The sequence below is a fragment of the Molothrus ater genome, chromosome 7 (genome assembly GCF_012460135.2).
Source record: "Molothrus ater isolate BHLD 08-10-18 breed brown headed cowbird chromosome 7, BPBGC_Mater_1.1, whole genome shotgun sequence".
In the NCBI taxonomy this organism is placed as follows: Eukaryota; Metazoa; Chordata; class Aves; order Passeriformes; family Icteridae; genus Molothrus; species Molothrus ater.
Window position 1 is genome coordinate 18,633,823 of NC_050484.2, and position 20,887 is coordinate 18,654,709.

General features: G+C 36.2%; 1 protein-coding gene across 1 annotated transcript in view; it reads right to left on the bottom strand.

Annotated features, from left to right (window-relative positions):
- MYO3B (myosin IIIB) overlaps positions 1-20,887 on the bottom strand; it is a 168,510-nt gene that overhangs the window by 117,969 nt on the left and 29,654 nt on the right. The window contains exon 8 of the mRNA XM_036386692.2: positions 7,052-7,117. Within this exon, the coding sequence (XP_036242585.1) occupies positions 7,052-7,117 (66 nt within the window). The remainder of the gene's footprint in view (positions 1-7,051; positions 7,118-20,887) is intronic.

The following is a 20,887-nucleotide window of genomic DNA, read 5'->3' on the forward strand; positions in this document are numbered from 1 at the left end:
ATCTGAGCATTCATTTAAAACCAGTTTGGACAGTTAGCTCAGACACTGTCAAACATCAACCATACTGCAATTATTCATAAAACCAGTAAATGTGCTGCACCTGCAAATTCAGCCAAATTGTTTGGCTCGTGGAAATTAAAAAAAAAAAAAAAGGTGGTGCATTAGTTTGAATGGAGCAAATTGACTAGAAAATCTACTACAAGATTTGTTTCAAATAAGGTATGATGAAAGTATCACATTTAGTCTCCTATTTTTTTGATCTAAAATAATAGAAAGGCTAAGCAAGCAGAGATTGAAAAAAGAAACAAAAATTGTAGGTTTGCCTTGATGAAAGTCAATCCATTATCTAATTGGAAATTCTAGTATCTTCCATCACGCTTTCTTAGCAGAAAATTAATTCTCAGAATTCATTAGCGTCACTACATTAAACATAGGTTGCAGCCATTTGCTGCAATCTCACAGCCAGGCTCCTAAGCACCATTTCCATTCTGCCACAATTACAAGCAAAGATGAAGCATTTATTAGCAGAGGATAAGAGCAGCCTCCCATCCACACAGGCCCATCTGAGGCAGCCTCTAAAAATTCACTGGCTGCTTGCACTCGGATGATAACATTGTTGGAATTGCTGGGTCTCGACAGTGTAAACAGCCATTTCACGAGGAGCGAATCAGATGGCTCAGAAGGAGAGATATTTATCAGCATTCATGAGCTAATATTTACTAACGAATAAGTGGAAAGAAACAGATTTCATAAGAACTGCAGTGGTGGTCTAAGTCTTCTGTGTGTTCAAAAATAGAAAAATAATTACTAGCATCACTCACTATTGCAGCGAAATCTAAGTAGAGCAGCAGCAGTTCTTTCTTTCAGAAATTCTCTTTCATTTGATCTATTATGATCTATTTGACCCCAAGTACTTTCTTTAAAGAGAAAGAAATCAAGTAGCTGCAACTCTCACATCTTAGTTACACTATGATTTATCACCAGCATTTTGGTTTTTTTCAATTAGTACATTTTGTAAATGCTACATTTTCTTGTGATTTCTTATCTGCTAGAAGTATATTGCTGGAAGTCATTTTGTCTCATAACCCCAATGTCCAACCAGACTTCAAACACCTATTTAATACCTACATGCATGGAAGACACATAGGTTAATATTTGGAAGAAATGATGACTGTGTATATTAGACTACATTAGAGCTGGGGAATTCACACAACAGCCTCTGGGTAACAGTGATATAAAGTCCCTGTGCTGTTCAACTGTTATCTGTTAGGTAAAGTCCTCACTGCCACTCCTCTGGTCCTTATCTCCCTGCCACTCTCTGTCTCATCAGGGTGCTTTCCCCATCACCTGTTCCTCTCACAGCTCTAGACCAATCTCCCCTGCCCTCGACATATTATTTCACTCCTTGCACAAGTACCTGCTGTCTGGCGGTGAGGAATCTTTCCAGGACTCTGCTATTAGGATAAAAGAACTTTCCAGGGTCTTGAACCAGACTCCAGGTCATCCTAAAATACTAAGATACTCTCATCCCAGTCCCAGAAAATACAGTTACCAGACTGCCCTCAAAGATAGAGAAGTTCTAGAATGGTTCAGCTGAGGTTCTAGAGTGGAAATTTCCCAGAGGAAGAAAGGAAAGAGTAGGGTCATATCCTCTTGAAAGGAGGGAGCATTCTCTCTTAAGCAGGGAGAATGAGGTGTCTAGGTTCTAAGACTTTTTTTTTTATTCTCCATATTTACCTGATTACTTACATTACAAGGTTGATTCATGATGCAAGATTAATGAAATCAAGACCATGACCTCAAATGGGTGGACTCCCCCTGCTTAGAGAAATGGGAGGACAGACACTGACAAGCAGGATCATCTAGGCCAGAAACTTTCCAGTCAAGGAAGGAAAAAATAATCTCTGAGATTATTTTAGCTGCTTAAAATGCTCAGTATCTGAGTGCTCCTTCTACCTCTGTACCACATGTAGCTGTGGCAGGCACTGGTCAGTTACATGCAGCCAAGAGGTGGAGAAGACATTTCATAAACTACATCTGTAATAAGATGCAGGAATGTGCCTGCTTCTCTGACACTTCCCTGCTTTCCACTTGCAGGCCTGTCCAACCCCCACTGCTGCAGGTCACTAATTCACAAAAGTGAACTAAAAAACTGTGACAGCTTTGCCAACAGCATTTCTGTTTTCAGTCCTAATTCAGCAGGATTCACAGGGTAGAAATAACCTTATCTTCAGGACTATATATAGCTGTCCCTTTGTAGAAAGTAAATGCTGGGCACTAGGGATATGTGTGTAGGTTAAATAGGTCTCCTGTCTTGCACAGCATCCCATGATAAATAATGAGGATTTTACTGTTCATTCTGATACAATTAGATATCAGGATGAAAGCCGGAATTAATGACAAAGAACTCAATCATCACATGCATGGTGTAAATTCTGATGGTCAGAACACATCTGTAACATTATTGATCTGCCTTTTGGCAGCAAATGCTGTAAATTACTAATCCTCCCTAGGAATGAGACAAATACTCAAACACTGAAATGTCACCATCACCTTTTTTCTTAATAAATCTTCTTTCAGTTTAATGTTCAACATCAAGTACCATATAGTATAATTTAGAGCACACATCTGAAACATAACAAAGATTCTATTGCTCTGAAATTGTAAAATAAGGTGTAGTAAATACCTTTACCTCTTCTAAATCTTCAAAACTTACAGTAGGTTTCCCAGCCTTGTTTAGGCTGAGTAAGCATTACAATTTTTTTGGGCTCATATACATGGTTTAGAGAACAAACAACAGAAACTCTATGGAGTTGCACCTCTTGCAGATCTTTAACATGGATCTGACAATTGTTCTTGTTGAAATCTTACCAGTGACAACAGAAATACAATCAGAACAACTCTAGGGAGAATCTCAAAACCACAATACACTTATTTCTTGAATGATGAAATTTATGAATAGCCTTTCACCAGAAATGGGTCTGCTCTGTTTCTTTGCTCTCTCTTTCAAGGCCCAGAAAAACAAAATCCCTTCAGAACCTTGGACAACTGAAGCTTTTTATTAGAAACAGTATGTTTTGCATGTGTACCAGATATTCTCCCTGAGGTACCCATCCCACTTTGACACTATAGCATGTAGCTGATTTGAGGCAGGATTTTTACTATAACTACTCATTAGAAACTTGAAGATAACTGTATTCATTGTATATGTCCATTCCTCTGTATAAATCCATATGTTTCATGCAATGTTCAAAAGTGGCAGAGATCTTTTGTCAGGTACTTTAATTCAGTATTTCAAGTTCATCTGCAGACAGATTCTGAGAGTCTACATCAATGAATGAAATGCAAAAATGTACAGATTTGGTGATAACCTTACACATCCCAGTCTGTATCTTTTTGACATTTGCAAACCTCTGCCTTCCCAGACACTGTGAAATTAATAAGTTATGTCAAATGCATATCATGTTCTCAGTGAAAGAAATGTAAAATATTCTTTATGTAACATGAACAGAATGTCACTAAACAATTGCTTAAATTGTGAAAAAACTTTATCTGTATTCAGAGAAGTTAAATATAAATGGACCACTTAAAACCTATATAATCTAGATGATCTATTAAGTGAATAACTCAGTGTAGACTCATCAACATGAAATTCAGCTGGCTAAGCTGTGTTTAAATTAAGTACAAAAAAGTGAGTTTATCAGGACAAAAAATTATCTTTGTACTGTATTTGCAATGTCATTGCTAGAAGTTACATTCTGATGATAGACATGACCATAAATCCTTAAGTTCACATTTTGACTTTATTACTTCCTGAATTTCTTAATTCTTTAATCCCCTCCAGCTCAAGAATGACTAATTAATTCAAAGAACCATAATAGCTCATCATTGGTTAAATAAATTTAAAAGGAAAATGTCTGTCTCTGGAGATACCACTACTAATTTTAATTAAAATTACCATTTTGTGATGTAATGTAAATAAATGTATTGCATTCTTCTGCTACAAGAACATATTAACTCTCTTATTTATCCTTCAAGATCAGTCAAGCCAAGAAAATTATTTGCCACTGCCATGGTAGTTAACATGGTCTTACAGATATGGTATAAGTCCTATTGATATATAGATAAAATAAAGATAATTAATTATACCTCACATGATGACTGGAGAGCCAAATTTTCATACACAATCACAGCAGTTTAGATGAGTACACATACACAGAACTTACTGACCTTGTATCAATAAAGTATATATGTGCTGCCTTTATCTTAGTAGGTACCAAATGCAAAACTAGGCTGTTGCCAGAAGTGAGAGCTGAAATTGTGTCTTCTCTGTATTTTTTAAAAACAAAATATCTAACTCAGATTCCCTGTCTTCATTGTAAAAATTCTTATGGGAACAACACATTACAGTCTTCATCTCAAGTCGAGGTCAACAGAGCTGGGAATGGAATCAGATTCACCAAGCTAAAAGCCATCTTCACACTCCCAGTTCAGATTTTGTAAACATTGCATCTGACTAAAATGCTGCTGCAAAATCTTCATCTCTTGGGGTAATAGTATCATAATTTACAATATAGACTTTATTCCTGAAAAATATATGATCATGATTTTAGCATCCTAAAGATTTACCAACAATGAAACTTCCAGCTCAAGAATGTTGTAAATCACTGGAATATGTTAGAGACCACTTATAAAAAATGCCTCTCAAGACAATGGCATTTCAAGGGATGGCAAAATGGGGTGAAAAAAAGCTACAGTGACCAGGTTTGGCAATCTTAGCATGAAGAAAATTATTGCATAAACCAAACTGAAATCAAAAGCTTAGCCAAAGCTACGTGCTCAGTTTTGGTCAACACAGGTCTGGCCTGCAACGTGAACAGATAAGCTTGTTATGCAAATGATGTTAGCATCAAGAAGGAGGTAGATAATGAAATTATTCAAAAGCTAACCACTCATCACAAGGGTGACAGAAACATCAGGCAAGGTCCTAACATATGGACAAAAGGCACTATGGAATTTATACAATCACTGCTTTTAATTTATCATAACTAGGCTGTCACAAGGCAGGCATCAATAAATGCATAACTAATGCATATAAATGAGCCAATTATCAGTAATGGCTAAAAGGTTTGCAGTTGTATGATCCAATGTTTCATTATCTAAATTTTTCTAGAAAGTCCACTAATGTAAATCTAAGCCTCCATAAAAACATCCTGTAACCTCTGCATCGTTACAACTTTACTAACACATGCCCAAGAATAGAACAGTGTCAGAGAGAATTCAATTTCAGTAGTCTCCTAAAGGCAGCTATAGCACAGGATATTTATTACAATTGTTGCATTTCTCCATGGTAAGAGAACCATGTATGAGCATATTTCCTTACTTCACCATGCACATCACCGTAAAAATGAAAAGCAAGGCTTGAGAACCTGCAAAAGTTGATGATGAGGAAGTAATTATGCAAAAGTAAATAATAATCCATATGATTAATAAGATACAATTTCAATATATAAAAAACCTCAACAGAAAAGATTAAAAACAAGTTTAGCCATAAAGTATTAACATCTGACTTGTTTTATGACCAGTGCATGTTGAACTAAATGACTGAACAAATGCTAAGAAATGTTTCACAGAGTTTTTTGTATTGTTCCAAGGCTCAGCAGGGACTTCTAAAAGGGAAGACACCAAGAAAGGAAAACTTACATAACAATGCTGAAGGTTAATGCACAATGTTCCTGACACAGGAATGCAATCTTATTTACCAGGTGCAGTGATTTTCTAAAGCACAAGTGGAATATAATCCATTAGTACTGGCCCCCCCAGAATATAGACTACAGCCTTTAAATACAATGCAACCAATGTTTTTTTATACAGAATGAAATTTATCCACCACTTGGTGACCCTTGTACTTAAACACAGAATCTGCCATAGATGCCAATGTTACCCTGTGTAAACAAGGACATGCATTATGGAGAATCAGAACTTGGATCAACCTGCTCTAGAGGAATGTACTTCTGCTGCCTACACTGAAGAGATTCTGAGTTACACTGCAGCAATAATAATAACATCCTTCCTCTGTAGGTCAAACATTACACTGTATCTCACCTTCCTGTCTACTTAAAGATCAGCATAGTAAAGAACAGCATTTTTCACAGACTACTAATAGAATTTGCATTCGTGTTTTTATTTTCAACTTCTTCTAAAATGGAAGGACATTACTACACAACTACTTGAAAAAAGTATCAGGTAGGGATATTGTACTCTGCAAGTAATTGGATACACCAAGGAACAGAACAGATTCAAAATGCAGATGTGCATATTTACAAACCTATCTTGAAAAGTCAGTACTGACAAGTGATGTTATAGTAGTATTCACCACATTACACAATATGGGCTGTAATTGGTTCCAATGAAATATTGAAGAATATTAAAAATCACTCATAAAAGTGGCAGTAAGATTTTTGAATACAATGCTAGCAACTACTAAACCATGATTTCCTAGTGTCACTGTAAAAAGAAAAAATGAAAGCAAAAGCATATTTGCATATTTTAGTTTGAGGACAGCTGCATTCATCATGCTCTCCATACTATTGATGCTCAACTAAATACATATAGTGCCTATATATATATATATATATATATATATATATATATATATATAACCAACTGAACCTTACTGAAGTGGAAAAAAGGCATTTCTTTTCCTTCTTATCTTTCACATTCTTATTTTGAATTGACCAGTAGTTATTTTCACTAATCCTTTTTTTCCTCAACACAAAATTTCAATGGAAAACTATCAAGGAAATCACGTATATTTTATAAATCTGTTCCAGGTCCATCAAAATCAAGAGACACTCAAATGAAGAAAATTATATAAGAAGATCAAACTGTGCTGTAAAGCTTTTGAAAAGTGAAGCATGGTCTAGAATTATGAAAAGAAAACTGTAGTCAAAAACCTACAAAAGCACTAACTCCATGAGAAAATTCTGTTTTCAGATTGGCACACATAGGTCTTGCTGAATAAGCTGTTTTAAAAGGAAAAAAAACTCACTGTGAAATGAAATGGTTGAATCCTCTGCACCATTTTTCAGGATGTAGCAAAGTAGGTGGAGGGTTTCTGTAAAACAAAGATTTGAATTTAAAAATGTTAATGTTATCTCACAGATCAAAGATGCTCCTGGTTCCAGCAGGGAGAAAATGATACTTGAGAAAGTAACAGTTAAATTGTCTCTGTGATGCCTTGAGATGCATGTTGGTTTTTTCTTGCTGTTGCTTATTCACTGGCAGCTCTCTTTTCTTGTCCTTCTCCTTTTATGTCAACACCTTTGAAGCTGGTAGTCAGTACACCTCTCAGTGTACTTCCCAACCTGTCCCTTTCAATTCAGCCTGACTGAAAATGCAATATTAACCTAGCCATCAAACTACTTTAACCCTTTGCCCAAGATCACTTATTCTGATCAAAACTTTTAAAGTATGGATAAGAACGACCTGTAGGATTTTCAGTCTGGCTTTCAATCTGTATTCAGTTTGAATGACACTGTAAACTCTAGAGCTGTTAAAAATAGATGCTAATTTTAAACTGACATCCAGCAGACAGTAGTTTTATATTAAATAGTAAGACAGCCTTTGTAAAAATAATTTTTCAACTCTAATACATTCCATGGTATTCCATTTGACACAAAATTCCTTTCCTTCCTGATTTTTACCTTACAATTTAATTACATAAACATACAAAGCAAAACCTACAGGTTATATTAAGTGAACCAAATTTTAAGAGGCTCAAATTTAGGAGGACCAACTTACAGCAGGAATCGTTCATAAAATCATATATTATATTCTACCATGTTATCCTCCAGAGGTTTCCTCAGCACCTTAAAATTTGCTAAGTACTGAAGCCTAATTGAACATTTTAAGATTAAACTTGCAGAGGTCTCTGATGAAACCTTAATGATCTATCTTTTGCTGCATTTGAGGGTCACATATTACTGAACTGGCAGGGAAAAACAATCACAGTAAGACTTCTTCCACAACAGAAACACATAATAATACTGTGGATTATATAACAAATCACATCATTTATACTGTGGCCACATTCCACAGAATAGCATTGCTTGGAAACATCTCACAAAACAAAAAGGAAAACAGCATAAGCAACATAAATTAGTGCTGATTTGCTCAATAGTCAGGAGCTTTTCATGCATATTCATCGAAAAATGAGCTACATTGAACAATTACTCTAAAAATGCAAGCAAATTGGTTAAAAAAAACCTGCTACATGGCTTTGTAATAGATAGACCATTTTGTTCATCTGCATTTTTTCAAAACAAATTCAGCCAAAAAATTGCACTGCAGCATGACAAGTTTGCTGAAATTACTATCTTATTACCTTTCTCTTTTGCTTCAGAAGACTAAAGGAATTTTCTTCATGAAGTGAAGAAATCCAGAAAGTCTGAGATGTGTATTACTTAGCAAATGTGTTATTAAAGAAAAAAATATATCATTGGTTATTTTCAATGACAATAACACTTCATGGTTGCCTCCCCTTCACCAGGCTCATATGTTTATGCACATCACAGAATGTGACTTTTTTACCAGCATAAAAAAAAAAAAAGACTATTCTAGGTATACTTCTAGAAAAAAAAAATCCTATATCAAAGAAAGGTAAACTTTAAAAACATCTTTTTTTCTATAATAAAAATGGTTATAAGCCCAGACATCCCACATATGTGACCACTGCAAAGAGTTTTAAGAAACAGCCAGCTGGGGTTACTGTATGTTTCAGTCTTTACATTAAAGGAGTGGTACTCTATCAGACATCTGGATTCTGATGAACAACCAGCTTCTATTATGCTGTGAAGTACAGTGTATTTCCTTTTAGAATTATACTAGCACTGTCTACTGAATATTTACAGTGAAGTTTTGAATTTCATTGCAAAGCAATTTGCTTTTTCAAAAGCTCAATTACTATTAATGAAGTATACAGTTTTGCCTTTTCTATTTACAATGTTCCAAAAGGTTTTCCAGATGGTAACAATAGTGCTGACAAAAAAGCAGATGGGTTTGGAGGCTTTGTTAACAATTTCCCAAGGAACTTTCTGAAAAAAGATGCAGAGATACTTTACATTAGTTGCAGATGTTATGATGGAAACAAGTGGGATTTCATCATGGAAGAACAGGTCAGCAGAGGACATGTCATTTAGGAAATACAGTTTGTCATTTGCAGGTTAATGATTAATGGAGAAAGCCATTTTTTAACCATACAGAACATTTTTTATCTAACAAATTACTGAACTACTAAGCTCTCACTGATAGCTACTCTCTTTGGCTGACCCAAATCAACACAACCAAGGAAGGAGTAACTACAGATGTTATCTTGATACTTTTGTATTTGTTGATAGAAGATACTATGTTATTCTTAGTGCTTTTGTAGCAAAACCATTCAACTCTGTACCTAGACAACTAAAAATTCATGTTTCAGGTACTCCATGTGCAAAATTAAGCTGATAAAGTCAGAACCTTAATTCATTAGCATCTGTAATTACACTGGTTTCCCTTGGTGAAAAGCATTACTTTAACTACAAAGTAAAAAATCAGTGTATCCTTTTCTGGTATCACGTGAATAAATGATTTCCAAAAAGAGGTATAAGGACATCAGCTTCCTACCTTTGCTTTGCCTAAGACACTAGCAACTGTTTTGTGGTGATCCCAGAAAACACCACTGCTTCCATGGCACCTCTGGAGGGGCACTTCTGCAGTAAAGACTCTAAGTTCTAGGGTAATAGGAAAAGGCAGAAATGTAAAGGTAACTCTAAACTTTTTCCATAAGCACACCCGGTCTTTTGCAGTTTGAAATTAATAAACCATTAAGATCCCTCCAATTCATATCCTGAGTCATATTTCATTAAAGAGAAAGGTAAAACAACTCATTTGCATCATCAGATGCTAAACCACAGAGAAACAACATTTACCTGATCACTTCAGCTCAAGGATCAAACTAGGGCCATTTTGGATTCCAGACTGTGTTAATTCTATTATTTGGAGTTTTGTGGCTTTTGTGTACTTGCACCAGCCAACATCATTGCATTTCGTCAACACCTGACTATTTCTGCAGCACTCAAAACACATTCATAGAAAAACTAAAAACCTACTTCTCATTAATTTGCTGACATAACTTAATCTACTTTTTTAATGTAAAATTAGAACACTCTGCATGCAATCTTTCAATCATTTTTGCCACAAGCTCAAGCACAATACAGTCTTATTTTCTATCATATTTGATGGAAATTGTGAGACGTAGATAGGAATATTATTGGGAAAAGCAGCTATAATTGGGTTTGTCTTTTGAAAATGCCCTCTTTTGATGCAAGATGAGTAATCAACCATTTATTTCCCAACTTTGTCTTTTTTCCTTTAGTTCTTTCTATAATTCCTAATTAGTCACAGAACTACATGCTCTATTTCCTTACTCTAATCACTGCCCTTGTGAGTAGTTTTTCTATCCTTGTATTCAGTGCTCTCCACGGTCACACTAATGCTGTTTTTCACTGAGAGTTTTGCTTCAGCAAAGAAAGCAGGGTTGAGACTGTACAAGACACCCATACAGGGGAACAATGCTCCTTCTAAGGACAAGAAGACATTGGCAAGCTTATCAAGCAAGAACTGCCGCTGAATTCTGACTGATACACACACAGCTGTACGCTGGAAATATTTTAATCTATACAGCTTTATGTGTTCCCATCATTCAAACTGGCTCCAAAGTCAGTGCCTCCAAAGTCACAGCTGGTGAGGCAAAATTGGTCATTTTACCACAGTAAGGCAAATGATGCAGTCCAGTGAGCACCACTCATCCTTTACAGGTTAAACTGTGAACCTAATTACAGATCATGGATAATAAATATTTGTTGATAATGAGAAAAAAGAAATATTTCCATTTATTATAAAATTTTAAAAACTGAAAACACATCTACTATTTTTAAAGTACTTCAGTAAACACATTCATAAATTTTACCAACAGAAATCACGACAGTGCCTCCAATTACCAAACTGCAACTGATCAACCCACCACATTGTTTCTAATGAGAAATTAGCAGATGAATAACCAACACCTGTCACCATTACAGGCTCTGACAATCACCACCCCCCATAAGCTGAACTATTCTTCTAGCCAGCTGAAGAGACTACAGTTCTGTTGACAGTTTCCTAGGTTTATACAGAGCTAGTTTTTACATAAAAATACACTTTTTGGGCATATTTCAAAACACTAAGTGAATAAGATTTCCTTACAAAAGAAAAAGGATTATTTTATTAAAATACATGAATAATTGACAATAATTAATACCATATAAATTCTCCTACAAGTTTAAAGTCCTGCCACTCCAGAGCAGGACTCTCCACCTTGTGTAATCCTCCAAAAATAACCAGGTAATTCTCAAAAGAGCTCAGAAGATTTCCTGATACACTTGGTTTGTGGCCCATTCAAATTAATAAGAGGCGTTCACTGATCTGAAAGAAAATTTCAGACCCTAAACACTCTCCTATTCATCTGTCTCCTACTAAAGTCCACTGAAGTTCAACTGACTTCCATTAATATATTTCACCAAAGTCCACTCAGCAGGAAGCAGGGTACTGTTATCAGCTCTGTGAAGTTAAGATAGAAACTGTAGAAACTTGGAGAAGTGGAGAATCAGTACAAAATCATCCCTGTATATAGAGGCAGGCCTTTGAAGTTGCTTTAGGTTGCTTAGTGGAAAGATATCACCAATCTGAATGCTGTTAAATGGAGCCTCCATGGCTGGGAGCCACAGCAGCAATTGGCTCAAGAGACCAGGAGATCAGAAAGAACACAGGATTTACAACAAAACTGGAAGCTATATCAGAAGCACGAGACTGCAGCAAAATAGCTCCAGATCAGTGCAATTGTCTGCCAGCTGAGTAGTCTAGGGGGATCCAAAGTGCACCAGTCTAGAAACATTTCACTGCTGTACTTTGTAGCCAATGTCTCATGAAGCAGATTGAGGGATCCCATGATTACTCATTTTCCCGAGTTTTGGCCCACCATCCCATCACTCATCACTGGTATTTTCCTTTTCCCTCTTTCAAGCTAAAGTTCAGTCAATGAGTCCTTGCTAGCTCCTCTGCTAGAGCTCTTTTCTTCCCCTTTGAGAGAGGCATATCCCCTCAGGTGATAGTAGACAAGGTGTTGAACAGATCATCCCATGGTCAATAAACTCACATTTTTTCCAATTAAACCAGTCTCAGAGCCATGCATTGACCTGATGGATCTGCCTATTCTTATCAATATTATTCCTTGTTACTGGAAGGATTCACAAAATCACTATCTGTGCTCCTGATCCTTCAATCATGTCTCAAGGCCCTGAAATCTCTTTTGACTGCCCTCAGATTTCTATTTTTTATTTCATCACTGCCAGCTTGAGCAACCAATAATGGACAGCCATTAGAGGTCCTTACTAGACTGGAAAGTCTTCCAGTAATGTCCCTTTCCTGAGCCCCTAGGAAACACTGGTAAAATTATCTTTGTTCTCTGAAAATGAAAGATGCAGTACATCCTAGGGGAAGATTGGAGGAAAGGGGCAAGAAGGAGTATGCTCCTGCTGAGTTTGCTCTCCAGACACCTTTTCACCAGCAACTGATTCACTTCTAAACACTCTCATCTCCTTTCTCACTCTCCCTCCCCCCCTCTTCTCTGAGGACTCCTTTTCTTCTGTAAATATCTAATACAAAAGTGTTAACTTACAACCTCTCTTCTAGAATTATCAAAGCCATATATATCTATTCAAATAATGTTTAAGCACCTTAATTCTAGCAAGGCTGTGCTGTTTTAAACCAAGACCAAAATCTACTGAGGGAAAAGAATTGGTTAAAACCAAGTGGAACACAAGACATTGCTGCCTCATTACTGAAACAAAAATATTCTCCTTGCTTAAGTATTTTACTATCTTTTAATTACAGAAACAGAGTTATCTGATATTCCCCCTTCACTGGAATTTTCCATAGGCTATACACAGTTACAGAAGTCTGGACTCAATCCAACAGCATATGAGGAATTTATATTGAATTGAAAGTTAAATAGACTGCAGGATTCTAATTACCTGGAAAGGTCAAGGGTAGTAACACACTTTTTTGGCTTTGGTTTTTTTGCTTTTTTTTGTAATACAGGCTCCTGATCTAGTAAAAACCAGACTGGTTATCTGTTTTTCCCTCTCTCAGAAGAGAATGATGGCTATGTAATCTATAACACATTTGCTTCTTTTTGCTTATGTTTTTACATGACTATTAATTTTGTTGCCACTAAGTAGGTGACTTAGCAGATTAACAATGAAATATGGGATAAGCTGCAAAACAAATTCAAACCCACCAATGAACAAAATATCAACTAGCTCTTTAAAGCACATTTAAATCAAAATTTATTCACAAGTCTCCTGCTAATAATAGTTCATCAGGCAGAAAAATAATGAGCAAAAATAAATGGTAAAAGGTAGTCAGTTCCAGAATTAGGCACAATCTCCTTTTGACTGTCAAGATTCACTTTATGCATTGCCAAAAGAGAGGTGCTTCAGGAAGACTAAAAACAGGCTGTCAAAAGAGGCTTTCTAAGAAACCTCCATCACAGGAACAATCTGTGATTCAAAATGCTATGTATCTGATAAACACCATCTTTAAAGTAATGAGTACAGACAGAAAAATGTGCTAAGCACTCTAAATTATCTTGAAGGTCAAATAATGACCTTCAGAAAATGTATCAAACCAAATCTCAGTCATGTAATTTTTTTAGTCCATAAAAACAGAAAGAAATAGATGAAAAAGTATTGCAAAGTGTTCTGCTTGGGAACATCTGGATTATCTTTGACTTTTTCCCCCGAACACTGCAATTCACAGGCCACTGGTTTCAGTCAGATTTGGCATCTGCAAGGTTTCATTAGCCTTTTTCAGAACCTGACATGGCATCATTTATTTCTGTCATTTATTCTTCAGTTTCCAGTTTCAGTTTCTGGCTTCACTGAGACAGAAACAAGTGTTTCATTTCAGAAATATTTTTGGACGGAGGGGAAAACATACAGCTTTGCATTCCAGTGGTCAAGCTTCCAACCAAAAATTCAGCATAATTGACTTATAATTATGCTTTGTTATCTCATTTATTCACAGAAGTTTCAGAGAGTTAAAGAGGCACAAGCAAATTAAGAGCAATTGAAACAGGGGAAGTGATAGTAACAATTTTTATTTATAACCAGTTCTCATCTTTAGTGCAATGTAGTATTTTGCTTTTCTATTAAAATCATTGCTCTGTGAATTTGCAAAGCAGTAGAATGTCAGTTGCCAAAGAAATGAAAATAGGACAGCAATACTTCTGTGCCTGACTGAAATACATATGGTGGTGTCTAGACACTACACTCCTGTAGCTGGAATATTAAAATACTGCAATTACACAGCATATTTGTAGAAATTTATGGAGAAGTAAAATATCTTCTTACATCTTAAAGTGAAAATCCCACCGACAAATTTCTAAGGACAATTCCTGAACTGTGCGTATTTCACACTCCCACTGTACATTAGCCAGTGGAGTGAGTGGGACCTGCCTGAAAGCCCTGCCCAGTGAAGCAGATCCACTCTTGGAAAGCTAAAAGTTGGCTCAAGAAAGACACAGAGGGATGCTACAAACTGTTTCTTGTAAGCATAGGAAGATTGCCAAGGGAAGAACTAGACCATTTGGAGTCTGCCACAGAACAGTGTACCACAGTCCTGTGCTCCTGCTGAGATCTCCCTCTGCCCAGGAGGGCAAAGGAGAGCAAAGGCCCTGTCATGCCATGGTGACTCTTACTTTCAAAGAGGAAGACACCTTCTTCTCCTTCCATTTCACAAAGACAAGCATTTTCTTAGTTGAGGCTCTACAGAAGTACAAATAAACCTAACAGTAACCCCATAAAAGAAGTTTATTACCACGATTGATGTGACTGGTACTGAACATGCCATTCAATCATTACACTCAGCAAAAGCAAGCACTTAAACCCTGCACTTTCAAAGGAATTAAGGATCTTTGTCTGTTATGACTCAAACTTTATTACGTTTTTCAGCTTAGTATTGTATGAACTGGTATTATTCTGATAGCTCTACCAGTCTAGTTCAGAAATAAACACTTGCAGAAGTAATACATTAGTTCAAGGTGGCGCATTTCCAATGGACCATTAGGAGGATCATTATAAATATTCTGAAGCAATAGACTGAATAAATGCTGAAACCTAAAGAAATGTGCAAGATGTGTAAGAGTACAATTTTTTTAAAAAAGGAATTATCATTTAAGGGAATATGTCTTCTGAGCAAGAGGACTGGATGTGGAATGAAATTTATTTGTTCCCTCTCCTATTCCATCCAATAAGCTTTATTCTAAAATAGTTAAATTTTGTCTGTTTGAAAAAAACCCAACCTGTAAGGCTTAGGAATACCTGTACATTATATCGAGGGTGAGACTAATAAACATAGCATGAGAAACATGAAAAAATTATTCATTACCAAAAAGGTCCCATGACTGCAATTCCAATAAACCCTCTCTTAGGCAGAATTAAATGACAATAATACAGTAAGACTGAATCCCAATAAACCTGTAAAGATGCTAATTTAAAACTCATGTGCTTCTTGAAACAGTTGGACAGGCCATGGAAAATATCTTGGGGAAAATATTGACTCATGTAAGCTGGGGAATCTAGGAAAGGATAAGGTAGCTCAACCACATGGAAGGTAAGAGCTGCTACTGATGGATGTAAGGTGTAGCAGAGCAATTGGTGATGCAAGAAGAGACCAAAACAACCACTACAGAACTGATCGATTAAAATATCACGGAACACATGAAGACCAAGAGGGGTGATTTTTTTATTTAATGCAAGATTTAATCTTCACCTCATGGTGAATATTCTATGGTAAGCTCTGAAAAGAAGTATCTCCCAGATAAGTTTAAGAATTCAGAGAAAATGAATAATTGAAAGAAGCAATGGTGAATAACAGACACAGGACAAGGGAACATTTTGAAGATGGGAAGCAGCACCTTGGCAAAAGGAAAAAGACAATGCCAAGATTGGGAAAAATATCAAAGTACTAACAAAGTGAGAAGAGCAAAAAGTAAAAATGAGGGACAAAAAAGATGATAAAGACAAACAAACCAAAATCCCCAAAGGCAAATATAGGATAGACAAGTACAAATACAACTACAATAAAAATAGAGGGTATAAGATAGAACACAATTCTTTCTTCCTTCTGAATTTCCTCTCAGTAATTAATTATGAGTAACTAAGGTGATTACATACTTTTTAACATGACATGAGCACTCAATTTTAAATAACACACAGAATGGCTAAACAAAGAAGAAAATTATACTTCCATAAACTCAGATCTCTGGTTTTGTTGCAATTTAAGACTTTTTTGTTCATTTTGTGACCCCAGACAGTTCAAGCAGATGCTGCCTGCTCTAAAAGTCTCACATGTTTGTGAGCTGGCAACAGATCATGGATCATCAACTTGCCCAATGAATCTACCTTATTGTAATTCAAGACATCTTTATCCAGCACTTGTACTAATATGTGAACAGTCTGATAAGAGGGAATCTGATATAACTATACTGGGAACGAAGAAACCTAGCAGTCACAATTTAGCTATATTAACTGAACTAAACTGCATAAAGTCAATCCCTTCAGTCAGCCAAGTAGAAAGATGAAAGATGTTACTACTATTTTTTTCCTAATGCTCTCAGAGACTGTGGTGCTGGATGCCAAAGCAGAGATACCAACTCACTCAAAAGCAGAAATGTTCCTTTCTCCTGTCGCTGTCCAAGCTACTGAAGAAAGGTTTGCACAGAAAGAAAAGTGAGTGCTCCCTTTCCAGGAGCACAAGAATTGCTTCGTTGCTTGCTCTGTTCTCACAGACATACCTTTCTCTCTTTTTTTTTTAAACACAGCTCTTATTCATGGGATCTCAACATTCATTTGCCAGGTAGATTAAAATGCCAGTCTTCAAGATCTTAGATATCTACTTTATATCTTAGAGATCTAAGATCTTAGAGATAAGCAGGGCCATGTTCAAGTTACCTTTAACTTTTTTTTGGATACACTATGAAAATGCTGACACTTTTTCAATAAAGCAAATATAGACCTCTGCAAAAAAATTACATGTGCCTTGGAAAATTCACTTGGTTTTGATAAGTTTTACCAGGTTTTTTTCAGTCTTCAAACCTTTTATACCTTTATATCTGTATGCTTTCAATGCAAATTTTTAATGGTTACTAGCAACAATAGACAAATTATTCCAGTAATTGTTTATTCAGACAGGCTAAGTAAGTAAACTATCCTGTTTACTACTTAAATTCCTCCTGAAACCCCTATATGGGTGAAGTGAACATTTTTCCCCACAGCACAGACTAACACAGGCTGAAAAGGACCTCAGAAGGTCTCTATTCCAACCTCCTGCTCAAAGCAGGACTATTTATGAGCTCAGCTCAGGTTTCTCAAGGCTTTATTTTCTCAGGTCGTCACACTTCAAATTCATTTTCAGTCAATTTTCAGTAGGGACTCTTCAGTTATCATGGAAGTCAGCACTTTGAAACCCAGCCCTTGAACATGGCCATTGCTTTGTATCCCTACCCTCCCAAGATCAGATTTAGCCATATATAAATACTGAATCAGCACAGAACCAACTTACAGACCATTGCACCAGGCCTTCATCATTATTTACCATTTTCCCCCTCTTCTATTTCCTTTCTCCATTCCCTGCTTGCTATTTCTTCCAACAGTACTGTAACATTTGTGAACCTAGCATTGCAAAGTCATTTAATCTGACTACATTCCAGTTTGTTCACATGTAAAATGTGGCCTCTCTGCAGAGAATGCAGTACCTAGAGCCTTGCCAGGGAGTTTTTCCTTGGCCTCATGCCAGTTGTGGAAACTTGCACCTCCTGTAGGAACTCTTGGGAGAAGCTGCAGTACAAGAGAAATCTAAACGGCATTTCATGATCATGAAATAAACCCACTAAAATCATTATTACTACCTGAATACTGGAGTTATAAAGATTTATGACCAATGCCTATTCCAATAAATATTTCTTTAAAAATTTTATGAGTTCTAACTTATGACTATATCTCTGATAGGAAAGAAATATAAGCTGCTAATTGTTAATAGTAAATGTGCATGTATGTGTAGTGCATTATTACTGCACTAATCTTGAGTAATTATTAAATATACTGCATAAAATCTTAACATTAATCAAACTGATAAATGCAACGAGTAAATCAATACCTTTCAATGCCCAGCTCCTTTTCACCAAATATGTTTGCAAATAAAAATTGCTTTTTATTGCATATTTCTGAAAATTACTTCAGAGAGCAAAGCACATATGCATTTGGTCTTTTTATTACAAAAAGATAACCAACACACATTCATTATGATCCTAAGGATAATTACAATCTTGCTAGAATGTAGCTAGTACCTAAAAAGTTCACTTTCGTGTTCTTCTGCTTCTATCAGCCAGTGAATTAATTCCTTTATAAAATGAACATCAATATTCTATTTTGAATAGAGAAAAGGCATCTGTTTTTCAACTACCTCCCATGAAAGTCTCTGGAACTGCCAAATGTACAAGGTGTCTTATTCACTCAGCAATACCAAACTATGTGAAGAGATTATCTTTTGTTCATGCAAAAATCTAATTTCATTTACTTGGCTCAATTCATTATAAATGATGTGGGCTACTGAACTCCAATATTAAACATAGGCTATAAAGCTTATTTTGGAACCCCACAAGGCTAATGGCATGTAGTGATGTTTCACTTCTTTAGGACTGCACTACAAACCAGAACAGAATTTTATATCTTTCCTTCAAACATTAAGTTCTAACTTGTATTTCCAAGGCACAAGTACAAGAAGTTGCCTGTACACCAAGGGCCCTGCAAAACCACCTGTTAAATGAACAATAACTCAACAGAACACGAGGCTGTGTTTTGCATGGGCAGCAATCTAGGGATAAAGACATATGAAAAAAAAAAAAGATGTTTGACAAGGTAAGACATCGTAGGCAAAATATTAAAGTTTTATGAATGAAAATTTATAGCTTTGATATGACTTTCAACCAAGACACTGTTCCAAACTTCCAAAAAAAGCAACTTTTTTGCAGTCTCCTCTTTTTCCTTCATGACTGACAGATAAGCTTTATCACCATTTCCTATAAATGCCTCTCACTAAAATTTAGTCACACACACAAGAGACTGTATGGTCTGAGTAACTTGCCAGTCAGCATTACAGCTCTGACACCACAGAACTGTCCAATCAGAAAGCAATTAAAAAGGGGAGTACAGGTTTTCTGCCATGCAACAAAACTTTAATTCAAACATCACCTTTTCCAAATCCACTGCAAAAAACCAAACACCTCTCTGGACTAAAGCATGAAGATGGTTATCATGTGGCACAGCCACAAGGTGAGGTAGGCAGACTATGGATGTTTGATAGCCAGGAAGTGTAACTCATCCAGTATTTTCCTCTGGCAGCACTGAATACAAGTCTCTTGTGAAACTAGACTTTAATGCAGAGCTCCCCTCAAGGAAGTTCAGTGTAGGAACAACATGTGTCCTCCACTGTGGGTAAATCCCATGCCCAAAAATAACATCATGCTATTTGCAGCCTTTGTATGCAGCTGCAATACTTGGCATTTGGGGGCCACAAAAAGGAATCAATAAGGAAATAAATTTTCCTTCTTTCCAGTATTTAGAGAATTTAGCACAGTAACTAAGGCTTTATTTGCTTGCAGCTGTTTCATAGGAAAAAAAAGGGGAGGGGAAAGGAAAAACACACAAAAACCCACAGGAGTTCACACAATTTAAATCCTGAAGGATCATTTTAAAATGGAAGCAGAGTGCAATTTTAACAGACCCTAAGTAGTCTGCTTCATGAATGTTCACTTAATACCAGACTATGACATTCTTAAAATTTCAAGCAGGGAAACCTGCTCTGGTTACCTTGGTGATAAACTGAAGACAAAATAGCACATAATTGTTGCTGATGTCACTGCTCCCAATTGTTTCCAAGGTTACAGAGTACCTAAAATAATTGTGATGTTTCATTTCTAGACTGTATTTGAAGCCCATTTTCTGTACCCAGTAAATTGTTTAGTACTGCAGGTAATCTATCTAAACCTTATCTATTAAGCATCAGCAGCCTCTCAGCAACCTATGGTAACAATGTAGGCTTATATGTTGAAAATATAGCTACCTAGTTGTTTGCTGAGCAACTTGACTCCTAGACTATCTTAATTATTTTATCCTAAGAAATCTATCTCTATAACAATGTATATCAATCAATCATAAAAAAATACCTGAAGATTAAATGTCTCAGGGCAATGCAATATTACATGTGAGCTATCTACCTGAAAGTATGCTATTCCCTGGGGTAAATAGTGGAAAATTGGTTGTGAGATTTTCTCACAATCTTCAAACTCATTTTAAATGCAGAGCACAAGTATTTTGCTGCACTAGAAATAAAAAAGCAGCCATGCTACATCTTCTCCATTGCAACCTCCACTTTACTGTGCACCACAGCATGAATCTCCTTAAAAATCAGTATATACTCTGTGTAAGGATTACACTGACAGTATTACTGCCAAAAGACAACTACAGACAATGCTGTTAACTACTGCAGTCCTGTCAAGAAACAGGGAGCAGTTTTCAAAGTACACTAAAACAAACATAATTTTAGTCTACAATAATAAAAGCAAGACTTGCTAGGTCAGCTCTATCCCCTAAATCTGACTGAAACATATTTCAAATCCTCACTTCTGAAGGAGACAACTGTAGATGTCCATCTCCCACCTCTCCTCCTGCTGGATGTGCCTTTCATCACA